The sequence below is a fragment of the Pristis pectinata genome, chromosome 3, assembly GCF_009764475.1.
Source record: "Pristis pectinata isolate sPriPec2 chromosome 3, sPriPec2.1.pri, whole genome shotgun sequence".
In the NCBI taxonomy this organism is placed as follows: Eukaryota; Metazoa; Chordata; class Chondrichthyes; order Rhinopristiformes; family Pristidae; genus Pristis; species Pristis pectinata.
The window spans coordinates 89357808-89375753 of NC_067407.1; the positions used below are offsets into that span (position 1 = coordinate 89357808).

General features: G+C 43.0%; 1 protein-coding gene across 2 annotated transcripts in view; it reads right to left on the minus strand.

The window, feature by feature from the left end:
• The window catches only part of tasp1 (taspase, threonine aspartase, 1), a 95663-nt gene that overhangs the window by 43669 nt on the left and 34048 nt on the right, over positions 1-17946 (minus strand). For both annotated transcript variants that reach the window (XM_052011060.1, XM_052011059.1), the window contains exon 7: positions 14135-14241. In XM_052011060.1, coding sequence (XP_051867020.1) covers positions 14135-14241 — 107 coding nt within the window. The remainder of the gene's footprint in view (positions 1-14134; positions 14242-17946) is intronic.

Below are 17946 nucleotides of genomic sequence, written 5' to 3' on the forward strand. Positions count from 1 at the left end.
TGAACAACAAAAATGATAGAGAGGAAAATCTTCCTCATCAAAAAACATACTCCATCTCAAACTCAGCCATAATTAATTTTAAAAATTCTAAGTGTACTGAATTATGAAGGCATGCGAGGGAATTGCTTAGGCAGAAAAATGAACTATTATATTGTCAACTGCCCAACATAAATATCCCCATCTACTGTCTAGAAAACGAATAGCAATAGCAGAAACTCAGCAGTGCATAACAACCAAGAACACTAAATCTGAAGGTTGCCGTGACAGATAATTACTTAAGGCATCATGCATATCCACTTAATCATTATCTTTTAAACATATTAGTAGCAAGCAATCTGCATTCACCAACATTTCATATTTTAGTACTGAAACGTTGCAGTGAGAAGTAGATTTTGCCAGTACAGTTCGAGATGACAAATATATAAATGCAGCTTCCTCCAAGAGAGGATGAGAAAACAAATAAGTACTCAGGATCCAGGGAGGGAACAGAAACCTATAATGCATCGACGATTAATACCAGTGCCTCTATATTTCCACAATTGAGCTTCTTCTTTAGGATGATAATAACCAGTAGTAGCTAATTTTGGACACAAAATAGCATCAATGTGTCCAAAATGGAGGATTAATAGTACATCAAAAAATACTGTTTATATCACCTCAGCAGGAGACAAAATCTATAATTTAAGTGCAACCAGTTGAAATAATGCATAACCAATCTCACAGCATCCCAATGCATCCAGAAATACCATGGATAAAGCTTCTTACACAGTCTCCTATTTACTTTCACTAAAAATGTTTAACTGCAACATTTACCCAAATGTACCTGCTTTAGTTCGTCTTTGAGTCAGCTTCATTATCCGAAATCTAATCCCTGGAAATGGGCACTCGGTGACTAAGGATACCTAACAGCAATTTTTTTTTTACAGAAAACACTCATTTGGGTTATAAACTGCAAAACTCTCAAAAGAACAGGAGCAAGGTGCACCAGGCAAAGTTGCTTCTGCAAACATCCCCAAATTTCTCCGATTTATCAAGCACCCTGGTCCAAATATAGACCAATTGGATTCTTCAACCTTGAATTTCTGCACATGCATGCCTAAAAGAGAACTGATGTCAAAACAAAAATACATTGCCAGGGTAAACGTCAACTCTGAAGGAGATTGTGCTGTTGCAACAAATCTCATACTTTACAAGTTTTCCATTTTAAGAGTAGATTGAGACAGATCTGGTTTTGCATCCTTCCTAGCCTCATGAACAAGGTGTTGAAAAATTATGATTCTTAAAATCAGCTCAACAAGCATTTGTAGTCTCCTTTTGTATTTCCTTTCGTTGAATTATTACAGTGAAACACCATGACTTGTTTAAAGCCTTCAATTTACAAGAAAAACCTTTTGTACAGGTCCTCCCCATGTTACGGCAGGGTTCCGTTCCTGTGAATTGTTTGTAACCCAGACAGTTCGAAAGTCAGAAATGCAGCCACAAACCAAGTTCCCACATGGCAGAAGCTGCCTGTAGCCCTGCAAACAGCCAGCAAATTCATTTTGCCAGTCTCCCAAATGCTCCTTTTGTATGTACAGGCTATACATAGGTCGGGCATTTATAAGCTGGGGATGACCTGTACTTGGTACAGATGGCATTAACTCTTACAGCTGAACTTGAAGTTTACATTGAAGAATATAAAGAATCAAAGTTAGAACAGTCATAGTTATTTTTGTTTCTGAAATCACTATTTTTAATAAGTACCTCATTTATAAGGTTATGCATCTACACCTTCCACTACTACCGTACTGTGACTGCTGTGCATACTGCTTTTAGGGTCTACCACAGTTCCTTTGGCAGCATTTGCCAGATCTAAAATCGCCAACATTTAGAAAGATGAAGGTTATATGTGCTTCGAAGCACCTGCACCTCCAAGCTTCCCTTAAAGTCACATGCCATTTTGACTTCACTGCTGCTTGGTCACAAATCTGGAACTCCCTACTAAGAAAATTGTGCAAGTACTTTTTAATCACAAGGACAGCAGCAAAAGCAAGGTAAAGGCAGAGGCAACGGCATTTGCTTCGTGATTAACTCATCATGATACACTGACATGACAGTTCTGTCTCAGTCCTGCTCCCCCACCCTGAACATCTGGTTGTCAAGTGTCATCCATTCTATCTGCCGAGGGAGTTCTCCACCGTCATCCTGGCAGCGGTGTACATTTCACTCCTGGCAAATGTCAAGCTGAGCACCATGATCAACAGTCACGAGACAGCGCACCCTGATGCCTTCCTGATCATCGCGGGGGAATTCAACCAGGCCAGCTTGAAGAAGTCTCTGACCAACTACCACCAACATGTCACCTGCAGAACCAGAGGAGCCAACACACTCAATCACAGTTACACCACCAAGAATGTTCACTGTGCCATCCCGCACCCACACTTGGGCAAGTCCGATCACCTGGCTGAACTTCTACTCCTGGCAATATAGGCAGAGACTGAGGACCGCAACAGCAGTGGTGAGGACCGCAAAGGTATGGTCAAGGGAGGCGGAGGAGTGTTGACAGGACTGCTTTGAATCGGTGGACTGGACCATATTCAGATCTGCCATGGCCATCACCGACTTCAATCAAGACCTGCGTGGACAAGCGTGTGCCTTCGAGAACATACCAAATTTTCGCAAACCATTAGTTTTGGATGAACCAGGAGATTCGCAGTCTGCTGAGGGCTAGATCTGTGGCGTTCAAGACCAGCGATCCAGAATACCACAAGAAGTCCAAGTACGACCTACGGAAGGCCATCGTGCGAACAAAAGGGCAATTCCATGTGAAATTAGAGACATAATCGGATGCATGACAGCTGCTATTACCTCCTGTAAGGCTAAACCTAATAGCATAAATGGCAGTGATGCTTCACTCCCTGATGAGCTCAACACCTTTTATGCGCACTTTGAGAGGGGGAATAACACTGCACCTGTGCAAATCTCCACGGCATCTGGCAACCCTGTGACCTCTGTCTCAGAGGCCGATGTCAGAACATCCTTCAAGAGGGTGAACTCTCGCAAGGCGTCAGGCCCCGCTGCTGTACCTGGCCGGGTACTGAAAACTTGTGCTGACTAACTGGCTGGAGTGTTCGAGGACATTTTCAACCTCTCACTGCTGTGGTCTGAGGTTCCCACCTGCTTCAAAAAGGCAACAATCATACTGGTGCCCAAGAAGAGCAGGGTGAGCTGCCTCAACGAATATTGCCTGGTAGCTATCACATCTACTGTGAAAAGGTACTTTGAGAGGTTGGTTATGGCTAGAATTAACTCCTGCCTGAGCAAGGACCTGGACCCACTGCAATTTGCCTACTGCCACAGTAGGTCGATAGCGGATACAATCTCACTGGCTCTTCACTCTGCTTTGGAGCACCTAGACAATGCCAAAACATACATCAAGCTGCTGTTTATTGATTACAGCTTGGCGTTCAACACCATCATCCCCTTAGTATAACCTGGGTCTCTGTACCTCCCTCTGCAACTGGATCCTCTCTCATCAGCATAAATTAACATAGATCCAACGGTTTTCTTTTACCTATTCCAAGATATTTTTCTTCATACATTTCCTTTTACAAATGCACTGAATAATTATGTAACCAGTAAAATGGATTATTTTCTCATTCACATGAAACAGCTGCCTAGTAGTTACTAACTTTGTCTACTGTTTTTTTCTCCCAAACTCCAATGCCATTCAGGCTGGCAACTCCTCAGAGTGTTATATGAAAGAAAGCTTGCGTCCCTCCATCTTGTAGCACAGTAAAAGGGTCATTCTATTTTTTGCAGTATTTCATACTATTAAACACTTCCAACTGGTTTTGATTAAGCAGTGACTATTAAGCAGGTAAACATATTTACTTTGACCTTTTACCTCTTCCTTTCCACAGGGATCCAAACAGTCCACCCATGTGAAGCAGCAATTCACTTGCACTTCTTCTAATCTAGCGTGGTGCAATATTGTTTACTCTGCATTCCAGAAACAAAATGCAAACAGGTCGATTATTTTGTGGAGCACCTACGTTCAGTCCACAAGGGCCAGCCTTCATTTCCTGTGAAGCACCAGCAATCAGTCCACAGGGGCCAACCCCAATTTCCTGTTGCCTGCCATTTTAATTCGCCATCCCATTCTGACCCAAGGCACCTGCACTGTTATAGAAAGGCCCACTGGAAGATTGAGGAATGACATCTCATCTTCCATCTGGGCTTGTTGCAGCCTTGATATTCAATTCTACAAATTCAGGTCACTTGCTTTCTCTGTTTGTATCATAACTGGTTAGTTCTGCTGCAGGTCATTCAGCTGCAATATTGGCTCAATTTTTCTTTCTCCATCAACACAGCCTGGCATTTCATACAGCTGTGCATTTCACAAATTTTACAGTCCTTTGTTTGCATTCTCCCTCTCTCCATCTGCCCTCATTTCATAGCCTTTTTGTTCCTTTATCCACGCTTTCACCAACTAATTTCCTTCATTAACCTACCAATTAGGTGACTTCATCTGCAGCTTATTGCCTTGGCAACCCTGGCTTCATCCATAGAACCATAGAACACTACAGCACAGAAAAACAGGCCATTCGGCCCTTCAGTCTGTGCCGAAATGTTATCCTGCTAGTCCCATTTACCTGCACCCAGTCCATAACCCTCCAGACCACTCCCGTCCATGTATCTATCCAATTTATTCTTAAAACAAGAGTGAGCCCGCATTTACTACATCAGATGGCAGCCTGTTCCATACTCCCACCACTCTTTGAGTGAAGAAGTTCTTCATTCTCTTTGAGTGAAGAAGTTCCAATCAGAAATATTCCCTTTGTCCCATCTATCCCTCCCACACACTCTCTGCAATTCAAAACTAATTTGTTTTCTCTCTTTTCCAGTTTTAACAAAGGGTCTTGAGCCCAAAATGTTAAGTTCATTTCTCTTTCCTGGTGCTGCCTGACCTGCTGAGCGTTTCCAGTATTCTCATGGTGTCTGACCTGAGTGTTTCCTGTATTCTCATGGTGCCTGGACTGCTGAGTGTTTCCAGTATTTCCTGTTTTATATTACATTTTAACTGTAATATACAAGGATTTGCAAGGCTCTGGAAAAAGAGCAGGGGAGAGAGATGAATTAAACATCACTTTCAAAGAGATAGAACTGCTATGATTAGCTGCATGCCATCCTTCAGTACCAAATTATTTTAAAACTAATTTAGTTTGAAATTATCCAGATTCAGAAACAATTATTTGCAAGTATTTTAATGAATCAATTTCAGACCTGAACATCAAATCACATCAAAAATATAATTGGAAATTTTTGTGTTCTTCTTACTGCAGTCCCTTAGGATTGAGGACTACTTACTTACTATTGACAATGATGGGCCAAATTGATGAAGGTAATTGAACAGCGATCACTCCAGGATTCATCAGTGGCTGTTGTAGCAGAAATGATGTGAACATCTCTGTGGTTCCCTGATCACAGAATGATATAATCTCAAAAATGCCTATGCTTGGACTGAGAGTATTGTCGTGATGTCTTGCGTTCATTTCTTTGACAAAGTATGTGCTTACTGTGATGAGGCTGTGCTCCAAGTATTTTGTCAAGACAGAGACCCTGTCAGAGTTAGTCTTCCCTACTCTCTCCTTGCGCTTAGCTCCTTGCTGGGAGTTGAAGTTATCCACAAGAATCAGTTGGCCTCTCTCAGGTTTGACAAGGTTACAGTGGAAGTCCTTTTCAGCCTTGTCAGAAGCTTTGTGGATTGGGGCAAATGCATGAATGACTACAGTGTATTGCTTCCATGTTAGACTGAGTTGAAGGGTCATAAGATGTTCCCTACTTCCACAGAGTGAGTTACTTAGATGCCAGACCAGCTCATACTAAATGGCAAAACTCACACTGTGAAGATGGTGTTCCTCTTCCAGTTTGCCCCTTCAGAAGAAATTGCACCCACATCTTGTTCTTTAAACTGCCCATCTCCTGCCTGTCATAATTCACTCAGTGTGGCAACATTGACCTCAAAGCATCTGAGTACCTAAGCTGTGAGTTCATGTCTGTTGCTCGGGATTGTCTAAGAGGGCCCTGACATTTTTGGGCCCAGAAATTAATATTGAGTAGTTGTTGTCTCTGTGTGGTTTCTTTTAACACAGGGTAGCTGTTGCACACCGGCTGTCACACAGGCTTCACAGAGCAAGGTCTTGATCTTATGGCAAGGGGCCAATGGGTAGTAAACCTCATGCATTAATGGGTGCACTGATAAGTGCTGCCCAGCATGTGCAAATTTGCTTGCGCGCACACACATATGGCTCAGGCAATGAAGCCTCTGCCCACTGTCTTCTGTCATCTTCTCACCCTCTATTTGCCACACACTCAACCACATTCTGAACCCCTAGGTTCTGGCTGCACACCCAACCACACAAATAGCCACTGATATATGTATCAAAAGCAATCAGTTAAAAAGCTAAACAATGTAAACATTTAATGCAAATATTTTCTAATGGGCATGTGGCCACTTCCTCGGTTTTGACACAAGACTCAATAGTTACTAGTGGAAATAAGGTTTACAAAACAATACACTGACACATACAACATCCTAAAAAGAGATAAAAATTATTTGTTATAGCACTCATTGAAGTTTCAAAACCAACAATATTTTGTATCATAGCAATATCTGGGAGGAGTATGTGCAGAAAATAAGGATTAATGTAGGATTAATGTAAATGGGTGGTTAATGCTCAGTGTGGACTTGATAGGCTGAAGGGCCTATTTCCCTGCTGTAGCTCTCTCTCTCTGACTTTCTATAATAGTGACAGGTCTGGGAACCAATTTCCCTGCGATTATGAGCCAAAATAAAGGACTCAAGCCACATTATCTGTTAACCAAAAGTAATTTTTTTTTGTTAATTATAGTAAACATCCATTCACAAACTAAACCAGGCAGTATTGCTTATAAACTGAGCCCTTGCCCGAAAAGGGAAACCATTTTATAGATATATTTGGAATTTGATTTTCCCTAATAAAATGTCAGCAACAAGTTACCAATCTTTTTTGAGGCAATTTCAAAGGTAAAAATGTTTCTACCATACAATAGTTATGATCAATAATTATAGTCTGTAAATACAGGCAACATGCTGAAAGCAAACTGAGAGGAAAAAGATTGGAAGCTGAACTTAATATTCAGTAAAGCAGTTAAAAGTTTATTAGATTTTCAAATTTTTGTTAGATAAGCAATGGTCGTCTTTACGATTCGAACGGCAAAGTATTTTGAAATGACCAGCTCACGATTCAGATTTGGAAAGAGTGATGGAATTGAATGTTAATTTTAGTAACAAAGCACTAATAGAGACCAATGATAATTAAAGCTCACTCAAACATGTTGTAGCAACTCACCGCACCGGCATCGAACCAGCTCCCGACATCGTGAACGTCGTCGGAGGCCCCGATCCAAGATGGCGCGGGGCCCTCCTCCTTCCCCATCGTCGGGCTAGGAAAGCCCGTGCGCAGGAAGGCCAGGTGACCCGCGCATGACGTCACCGCGGGAAGTTTTGGGATATTAAAGGCGCACCGCACCCCTGTCGTTCATTCAACTTCTGATTTCGAACCAGCGATTCTGTGTCTTCATTTTGTAGTGTGTAGCTAGCCGCTACATTGGTGACCCCGATGGGCCCAAACATTTTTGGACCCACGATGTCTGCACAGCAAGAGGTACAGGCAGTAGCCCTTAAACTGCCCATCTTTTGGACCCTCCGGCCCTGCGTCTGGTTTGACCAGGCCGAGGCCCAGTTCCAGATTCGCCAGATCACCAGGGACGACACCAAGTACCATTACGTGGTGAGTTCAAGACACCGCAGCCCAGGTCGAGGACTTCATCCAGGCGCCACCGGAGGAGGAGAAGTACGATAAGTTCAAGACCCTCCTTCTCGAGACTTTCGGCCTTTCCCAACGCGAACGGGCCTCCCGCCTCCTCCACCTCGATGGATTGGGCGACAGACCCCCCTCCGCGCTCATGAACGAGATGTTGGCCCTGGCAGACGGGCATAAACCCTGCCTGCTGTTTGAGCAGATCTTCCTGGAGCAGTTACCTGACGACATCCACCTGCTCCTGGTGGATGCCGATTTCAGTGACCGCCGGAAGGTAGCCGCCCGGGCGGATGTCCTTTGGCAGGCAAAAAAGGAGAGCGGGGCGTCCGTCAAGTGCGTTGCCGCGCCACGTACCCAGCGGCCCAGCAGGCCAGACCCGGCAATCGAACGCACCCCACCCGCCACCAGGTCTGAGACACCGACCGACCAATGGTGTTTCTACCACCAGCGGTGGGGCGCTGACGCCCGCAGATGCCGGCCACCATGCAGGTCCGGGAAACGCCAGAGCCAGCCGCCACTAATGGCTACGGCAGCTGGCCACCCGGATAGCCTCTTGCATGTGTGGGACAGGCGTTCCGGACGTCAGTTCCTAGTGGACACCAGAGCTGAAGTCAGCGTCATGCCTCCCAACAGCTGCGAGACTCGCAACGACACACCAGGACCCCGCCCTCAGAGCCGCCAACGGCAGCGCCATTCGGACCTTTGGCACCCATTTGGTATACCTCCAGTTCGGCACCTGCAACTTTACTTGGAGGTTCATCCTGGCCGCCGTCGCGCAACCACTCCTTGGGGCAGACTTCCTTCGCGCCAACAGTCTGCTGGTTGACCTGCGGGGTAAGCGTTTGGTACATGCCAGGACCTTCCAAATGTTCTCGTTGGGTGAGGCCAAGCTACCGGCCCCACACCTCGACTCTGTCACCACGTCGACCAACGAGTTTGCCAGGGTCCTGGCAGAGTTCCCGTCTGTACTGACGCCGCAGTTCTCCACCACCTTGCCCAAGCACGGCGTCCAGCATCACATCCCCACCCATGGCCCTCCCCTCCACGCCCGCGCCCGGCGGCTACCCCCAGACAAGCTCCGCCTCGCGAAAGAGGAATTCAAAAAAATGGAGGAGTTGGGGATCATCCGCAGGTCGGACAGCTCATTGGCCTCTCCGCTACACATGGTCCCCAAGCCAGCCGGAGGCTGGCGACCCTGTGGCGATTACCGACGCCTCAATGACATTACTGCCCTGGACCGGTACCCCATGCTGCACATTCAGGACTTTGCTGCCAACCTGCAAGGGCGGTCCATTTTTTCCAAGGTCGACCTCGTCCGCGGGTATCACCAGATCCTGGTGCATCCGGACGATATTCCGAAGCGGCGCTGATCACACCTTTCGGCCTCTTTGAATTCGTCCGGATGCCCTTTGGTCTCAAGAACGCTGCTCAGTCCTTCCAATGACTGATGGACGCGGTCGGGCGCGACCTTGACTTCGCCTTCATATACCTCGACGACATCTTGGTCGCCAGCAACAGCCGCCAGGAACATTTCACACATCTCCACCGTCTCTTTTCTCGCCTGAGGGATTTTGGCCTGACCATCAACCCAGCCAAATGCCAATTCGGGCTGGAGACAATCAATTTCCTGGGCCGTCGGATTGACAACCACGGCGCCACGCCCCTGCCTGCGAAGGTCGACGCCATCTGCCATTTCGCCAGACCCACCTCCATCAAGGGCCTGCAGGAATTCCTCGGTATGGTAAACTTTTATGACCAGTTCATACCGTCCGCAGCCCGCATCATGCGCCCGTTGTTTGCTCTCCTGTCAGGCAGAAGCAAGGACATTGTTTGGTCGGAAGAGGCTCACACTGCGTTCGTTGAAACCAAGCAGGCCTTGGCGGATGCGGTCACGTTGGTGCTTCCTCGCACAGATGTCCCGACTGCCCTCACGGTCGACGCCTCCAGCACAGCGGTCGGAGGCATTCTAGAACAGCTTATTGAAGGGCGTTGGCAACCGCTGGCGTTCTTCAGCAGGCACCTTCGACCACCAGAGCTCAAATATAGCGCCTTCAACCACGAGCCAAGGAGCGCCGTACTTCCTCATGATTGTCGACCGTTTTACCCACTGGCCTGAAGCCATTCCCCTCACAGACACCTCCACCCAGTCCTGCGCATGGGCCCTTTTGTCAATTTGGGTGGCCCGTTTCGGTGTCCCGGCACATATCACCTCAGACAGGGGAGTTCAATTCACCTCCGGCCTGTGGTCTGCCGTCGCCGACTTGTGGGGTTCCTGGATCCACCTCACCACCACATATCACCCGCAATCCAATGGGCTGGTGGAGAGGTTCCATCGCCACCTGAAGTCTGCACTCATGGCCCGCCTTAAGGGGCCCGACTGGGTAGACGAACTCCCCTGGGTCCTGCTGGGGATACGCACCGCGCCAAAAGAGGACCTGCATGCCTCATCCACGGAGGTGGTCTACAGAACGCCCTTAGTCATCCCGGGCGAGTTCCTACCAGCCCCTCGGGGGCCAGAGGAAGAACCTGCCACGGCGCTTGACCGGCTGCGTGAGCAGCTTGGAAACCTGGCCCCGATCCCACCTCGCAACACAGACAGGCCCCGACCCATATGCCGACTTCCCTCCAAGACTGTAAGTTCGTCTTCGTCAGGAGGGGCGCGCACTGATCACCGCTGCAACGGCCGTGCGAAGGGCCATTCCAGGTCGTCAGGAACAATGGGTCTACGTTCGTGCTGGTCATTGGGGGGCACAAGGAGGTGTTTACGATTGACTGTCTGAAGCCGGCTCATTTAGACTTGGACCAACCCGTAGTGGTCCAGCAAGTGCAGCGCGGGGCAGGCCACCCAAATCATAGTTTATTTAATTCTGGTTTTCGCGACGTTATTGCTGGTTCGAGGGGGTGGGGAGAGGTGGGGGTGGTTATTTAGTGACTCACCGCACCAGCGTCGAACTGGCTCCTGACATCGCGAACGTCGTCGGAAGCCCCGATCCAAGATGGCGCGGGGCCCCCCTCCTTCCCCATCGTCAAGCTAGGAAAGCCTGCGTGCGTGACGTCAGCACGGGAACTGTAGCGCGGGAAGTTTTAGGATATTAAAGGCGCACCACGCCCCTGTCGTTCATTCGACTTCTGATTTCGAACTAGCGACTGTCTTCATTTTGTAGTGTGTAGCTAGCCGCTACAGTATCTACTTTTTCTGAGATGGATGAAGAGTAAGTGGAGACTTGTATCTGCATAATTGTGGTATGGGGGGTGAGGGGGGACAAATTTATCTCCTGCAATGATTAGGGATTGTATTATTTACTTGTTTCTCCAAAAAAAATCTCTAAACACCTAACTTTCTCTCTCTGAGAAGGCCTCTTGGAACATTTAAATTGAGTGTCTATCCCTCACCCAATCTCCTCTTGAGAAACCAGTGATTCAATTACCGTAAGTCAATGGCAAGGGAAATCTGCTTACTTGTTTATTAACAAAAAGAGATCTGAAAATTTCTACATTAAGAGACAACAAGTGAACAGAAAAAAAAGTGCGAATTTCCAGAGGGCTTTATTCCTTCATCACTGCTCTTAATTCTGAAAACTGACTCTTTTATTAGCACCTTCCAGTACTTTCAACTGGTCTTGCTGTTGCATGGGCACACTTGGAATAACAAATGGCATTCGACTATACAACAGCTGAGACAACACTTAAGTCTGAGCCTGCAACTTTACACTCAGAATTTGCCCAGAGGCCACTGTCAAGAATTATAAAGCAGCAACATTAGCTAATTTGTCCAGCCTCTAGGTTGAGAATCCCATAACTTAATTTATTATTTTTACTATTTTCCCAATAAGAATCAACCTTTTATTGAACAAGGATATTTTTCTTGTCATGTGTCTGAGTACAAAAAGAATTGTGAAATTATCAAGAAAGTCTAAAGTACATGTTGAGAGTAGCAAAGTATTAAAACCTTGGATTCTCTACTGGTGGTAATATATCCTTCAGATACCAGAGTCATTTTCAGCAGATGATACATTTCAAAGTTATTTGCAAAGTGCAGTTCTTCACATCAGTCACAAGTCACCACTCTGACCACAGACAACAGTGGTAGTTTACTTTCAAAACAGCAATATACTGGAACTCAGCACAATTATGCTTCAGCACAAATTAAACTGAACTGTAAACACAATGGAGGCAGGCAAAATAAGTATTAAATTAAAAAAAAGTGCTGGAAGTACTTTGGAGACCACGCATATTCTATATCGAAAAAATTGTTTCAAGTTGATGAACTTTAATCAGAGTGGAAAATGTTAAAGTGTAACAGGTCTTAAAGTAATACAAAGGCAGAGGAAATGGGGGGGGGGGGGGGGAGGAGGTGCAGGGGGGTGCAGGGGGTGATGGTTGGAAAGGACCTGCAAGGTCAGGAATAAGTGGACTGAACAAAAATGTTCCACAAAACAATCACCCACCTACATTTAGTGTCTTTAGCACTGCAAGGAGAAAATAAAGTTTACTGAATTGGAAGAAATGTGAGAATTCTGTGCTGGTACAATTCCACGATTTGGGAACAAACAAAATGATGCTACAAGCAGCACAAGTATTTCTGATAAAACCAATAATAGAATGGAATCTGTCTGCAAGGCTAGTCCTTTGATCTAGAGCTAGATGGTTCTAGGACCTCATCAAATTACTGGTCCTTGAAGGATAATGGGTAGATTTCAAACCATGACAATCAGACTGTAATAGCTTCAATTTCTTGCAAATATCAAAGTACAGTCTTACAGATGAATGCAATACACCTTAACTGGTTGAAATATCAATCGTATTTTGTTCTGAAAAGTTCAAAATATGCATTGTTTAAGCCATCAGGAAATTCTGCTTAACAGCTGGCATGCTCATTATCATGCATTCCAAACATCTACCACCAACGTGCCTGAACTTAAAAGACTGACAGCTCTTGTGTGTTCTTCTGGCCTAGAATATTTCCAAAATCTTTTCACTTCCATTTCTGGAACTGTAATTCAGATTGAGTGAGTTGACAAATGGTGAAGTTCTGTCAAAGATTTCATCCAAAAGCCTGATTGTTTTAATGTCTTGGAGGACTGAATCTTTTGTTAATTGTGTAACTATTTCTACCATTAGGACCTTGCTACTTTTGACAAGATATAGTATAGTCAAGGATAAACCTTGATCTTTCAGGCACAATCTTTAAAAATGTCTGGGCATTTCAGTTCATGAAATCAGACTAGAAAAAAAGTCCTTTAAGAGACCTGGGCAAAGGCTTTGAAAGAACACCCAAATCAAACTAACAGAACATCACCAGGTGAAATGGTTAGACCCAAGCGCAGTAGAGACATTACAAAAATTTCTAAGATAAAATCAGAATACTTGTAACTATGTTTGGGTAAACCTTTAAGCTTTTGGCAGTCTGTAAAGATAAACGTAACGTTTTAAAACTGCAGTTAATGGTTCTAGAAGCTGAAGGACTATCAGATGAAACTGATGCAAAGCTTTTCTCAGCCATCTCATGTTTTTAATGTTTTTATGATTAGATATGAAAAGGAATTATTATATAAATTGTTGTTATGCTGGTTACATTATTGATTTGTAGTTTCTTGTATTTTACAAGATCAATGCTTGGTAGGTTGAATGAATATGATGGACTAAACACAATCAGCATTAACAAATTTAGAGAGATGTTTACTTGAACCAGTCGCAACATCTTTTGCTCTATAACCATCCATTTCTTTGAAAGTATAATACAGTAGTCTCCTTTTAGATACAAAACTCAATTGTGGACATTGATATGAAATTAATTCACAAAAATAAAATTAATTGCAATCTTTATAACATCTGCCAATATAAATTCAAAATCACTGATAAAAGTGAAAGAGGAAACTGTTTACAGTTTGCGAGTTCTATCATAAGTATTCTTTTGCACATTTCCTTTGTGATGAAAAATACAGTGACCAAAGAGGGAAGAAAATTTACTGATGGAACATCAATTGCCCCCAAGTTCTAGAGTTTCCCATCTCTATTATGGTGGAAATATTAATCAGAAGCTGAGTGCTACATCCCTCAAGGAATAAAGGAAAGTCACTGGGCCAGTTGCACACCTCCTCTCAATTAGCAAGCGGAATAGCAATATTTCAGGAGCTTGGGAAACATTCTCATATCCAAGTATTTTTGCTTCTTTTGAACTGATATTATGCAAAGGGACTGTAAAAAGATTAGCATACAAGTCATGTTTTAGGTCTAATTTTAAAGTTGAACTATTCCTGTTACACTTAGGTAAAAAGAAATACACTAACGTTTTCAGACACTTCTCTTCTCTTCTTTGTCTGAATCATTTCTGTTTCCACCTTCTCTGCAAGCTCCAGTTTTCGTCTGTTTTTCCTAAACGCAGATAAGCTGAATTCTAAATAGGATTTAAAAAAAACACTATTTGTATTAAAAAATCCAAAATAGCAACAAATGCTGGAAATACTCAGCAGATTAGGTACTACCACCATTTGTCATTCATTTTTACCTGATATCTAACCTTTCACACCTACTTCCCTCCCGTCTTTTTCAGCATTATTAAACACGTTATTATCTATAGCCTTTTCTGTTTCTGATGAAAAGTCCTGCAATGTTAACTTTTTCTTTCTCCACTATTTGCATTAAACATATGCACACGATTTAATTTGCTAATAGCTGTTGCTCACATAAAGCAATAATAGCTGATAAATGGAAATAAAGTTTCGCACTTTGATGAAATTTTAGTGGCCAAATACAAGTACAAAATTGTACATGGATCTGAAATTCATGAAATTTTAGCAGTATTTCTCTTCAAGTACATTGTTTGGTTAAGAAACACAATACTGAGACAATATATAGCTGAAAGATGTTCTTTATCCTCAATATATGCTTAGATAGTTTCAGCTTGGTCAGCTGAGAGAAAGAAGGTGAACAAAAAACAAAAATCTGGCTTTCATTGCTGCTCCTGACAATGGGGTGGGAAGGGGCTTGAGGAAGGAAGAAGTGATTCTGCAAATGAGTTTTCAATTAACAACACATTTTGCATTTAAACTGATTTCCTTTAAAATCTAATGGGGTGCAAGGATGGCTGTTGACTATTGACTATTTTGTACTGTTGCCCAAACCCAGTTTCGAATACCATGTTTTGGGTCTACATACCTCCTCAGAAAAAAGGGCATATCAGTGTTCTAAGCAAATCCATAAAGAAACTAAACGTGATCACTAAACTAAACCTACTGCCGAAATTATGAAATAGGGCCATCCTGACCCTGAACCAAAGGAGTGCCAACACCATGTCCTGCATTTGGAGCACCGAGTTAAAATAATAAAAAGCAGAAAATGGTATACTCAGCAGGTCAGGCAGTATCTGAGCAGAGAAAAACAAACTTAACTGTTCTTCTATTAATTCAGTTTCTCTCTCCACACATGCTGCCTTTCCTGCTGATATCTCAAGTATTTCTTGTTTTCAGATTGTAGCATCTCCAGTTTCTTTGTTGTGAGTTTAAATTCAATCTGGTTTGAAAAATTGCCTAGAAAATGCTCAAGTAGTTTAATGAACAAATAACTTTTTTCCATAATGATCCAAAGTAAATATGTACATCATCATAATATCAGTGTTTAAATTTAACTGTTATAAATGGATACGAGAATAGAAAGTTCCAGACAGCTGATACAAGCACAATCTTTCAAATCCCTTCCTTCTGCCCCCTACAATTCTAATTTAGTGCACAGTTTTTAGACATTTATACATATATTTTGTGTACAAGGATAACTTATGATGGAGCACTAATCATTAGTAGAATCCTTAAATTATTGGATTAGTAATCCAGAGGACTGATTCAAATCCCAAAGAAATTTCAAAATCTGGAAAGAAAAAGTGACCAGTTGATTCATTAATGCCCTTTAGGGAGGAAATTAGTCCCCCTGAATAGGTTTGGACAACACCAGTCCAACAGAAGTGTGATTGATACCCAATGACTGATTAACAAATTTATATCAATTTGATTCAAGAAGCAGCTCTCTAATGTTTACTCAAAGCAACCATGAATGAATAATATTTGCAGGCCATATCCCGTGTGAGGGGAAAAAAACTACTATATTTATTAGTATTCACTGACTACCACAAATAAGTTAGAACTCTTCAGACTTAAGGGCCAACAGAATCTTTTCCAATTTTGTTCCTTCATTTTATTGTCAGCAAAAAACATACCCAGGAAAAAAATTGATTATAAACAATTGTTGATTGAACAAAATAGTGAACTCAACACAATAAAGGAAGCAAGAACTAGAATCGAGGAGAGAATGCATGCATACATGCAAGACAAGAGTTTGAGATCACAAGCAACATGGAAGGGCCGATCAAAATAGTGCTGCTCTATAACTCTTCAGGATACACCAGAATTTTTAGGGCATGGTATATTTAAAGCATCAATGAAAGTTAAAAAGCCCATAATGATGGGTCACCCAATTAATTTCACTACTGTGCTCTTTCCCCATATCTTCCATCCACTTATTTATCCAATTCTGTTTTGCATGTTACTACTGAATTTGATTTCAAACAGTACATTTTATATCACAACAACTTGCCATAGTGAGCAGAAAAGGAGGGCAGGAATCAGAGCCCAGGTGGATGGAAAGGTTCCTTTTCTCCCTTTCAGACATCAGGATCCCAGCAGGTATAATAGAGTGTGGGAATCAGCACCTGGTGAGCTTGTTGCTGAACCCAAGAGATCTCTGAATAGCTAGATAGTGGGTTATTGGCGTTTTATTGTGTAATCAAATATAAATATTCCATGGCTCCTTAACCAACTATTGATCATTATTATGACCCTCTCCTTGTTCCTTTTCTATCACAACTACCTTAAAACAATGAAAACAAATAGAAAATGTTGGAAATGCTCAACAGTTCACACAACTGTGGAGAGAGAAATAGATTGACTGCTTCAGATCAACAGCTTTTCACAGTCTGGTGATAATCGAAATATTAGTTCTGTTTTTCTCTCTGTAAATACTGTTTGACATGTTGAGTATTTCCATCACTTCCAGTTTTTATTCCAGATTTCAACATCTTGTACTTTGACTTTGTATTATACTGAGGAGTACTGATAAATTCTCAGTCCTCCCCTCCTTTTATCTTGTTATCATTATATCATAGTTCTGAGTTACTCCTTGTGTCTGCTGAACACCAATCACATTGTCCATACTCAGTTTATTTAAATTTATGCACTTCAAACCCAGCATAAACTGATATTTCTGTTGTATTCTTTACTCTAACAGTATTTCCTTCTCCCAGTTCAATGCATTTTTGTCACTACTGTCTAACGGCATCAGTTAACTTCCCGCCACTACAGTAGTGCAACTGTAACTAGTAACCTGGTGGTAAGTTAACCAGGTTGAATGGGTTCCCTGCACCACAGAACACTTGGGTCCTCATTTCCGCATCATTTTCCTAGCCACACACTTAACTTGTTTTACACCCACCCCCGTCCCCAAACTATTCTGACGCTTACCAGCACGTGGCATCAGGAGGAATCCAGGGACTATTGTGAGGCCTTTTATTTTAACTTCCTATCTCCTGAAACTCTGACTACAGGGCTTTAACTATATTTTCTCTAAGCCATTGGCTCCCATGCAGATTGTGACTTATCTATTCTCCTTCATCCCTCAATGTTCTGCATCCCACTTAGTGATTTCTTTTAGCTAGATTTGTGGAGGGAAGATGTCACATCGTACCATATTGGCTACTACCAAAATAACTGTCTATCTTGCTAACCGTTGCTTCCTGTGTAAGCAATGCATTTCTACAATCTGTAACATTTATCTCACAAATGAAGCATTTTAGGGCCAGGCATCATTTGGCTAGTTAATTATACATGTAACAATCAAGACTGACATCACAGATCAATTATCCATCAGCAAAGAACAATAGGATTACAAGTAAAGTGTTCTCATTGTTTAACTTCAAAACTCCAATGTTTAAACCAAAAACATTGTTAGACGCCAGGAAGCAAGCTGCTTGTAAGAACATTGAATTAAAACTTTTTTTTAAAAAGCAGTGAACATTTTGGAAACCTTGCTCTTAATTGTACCATTCTAAAAATTG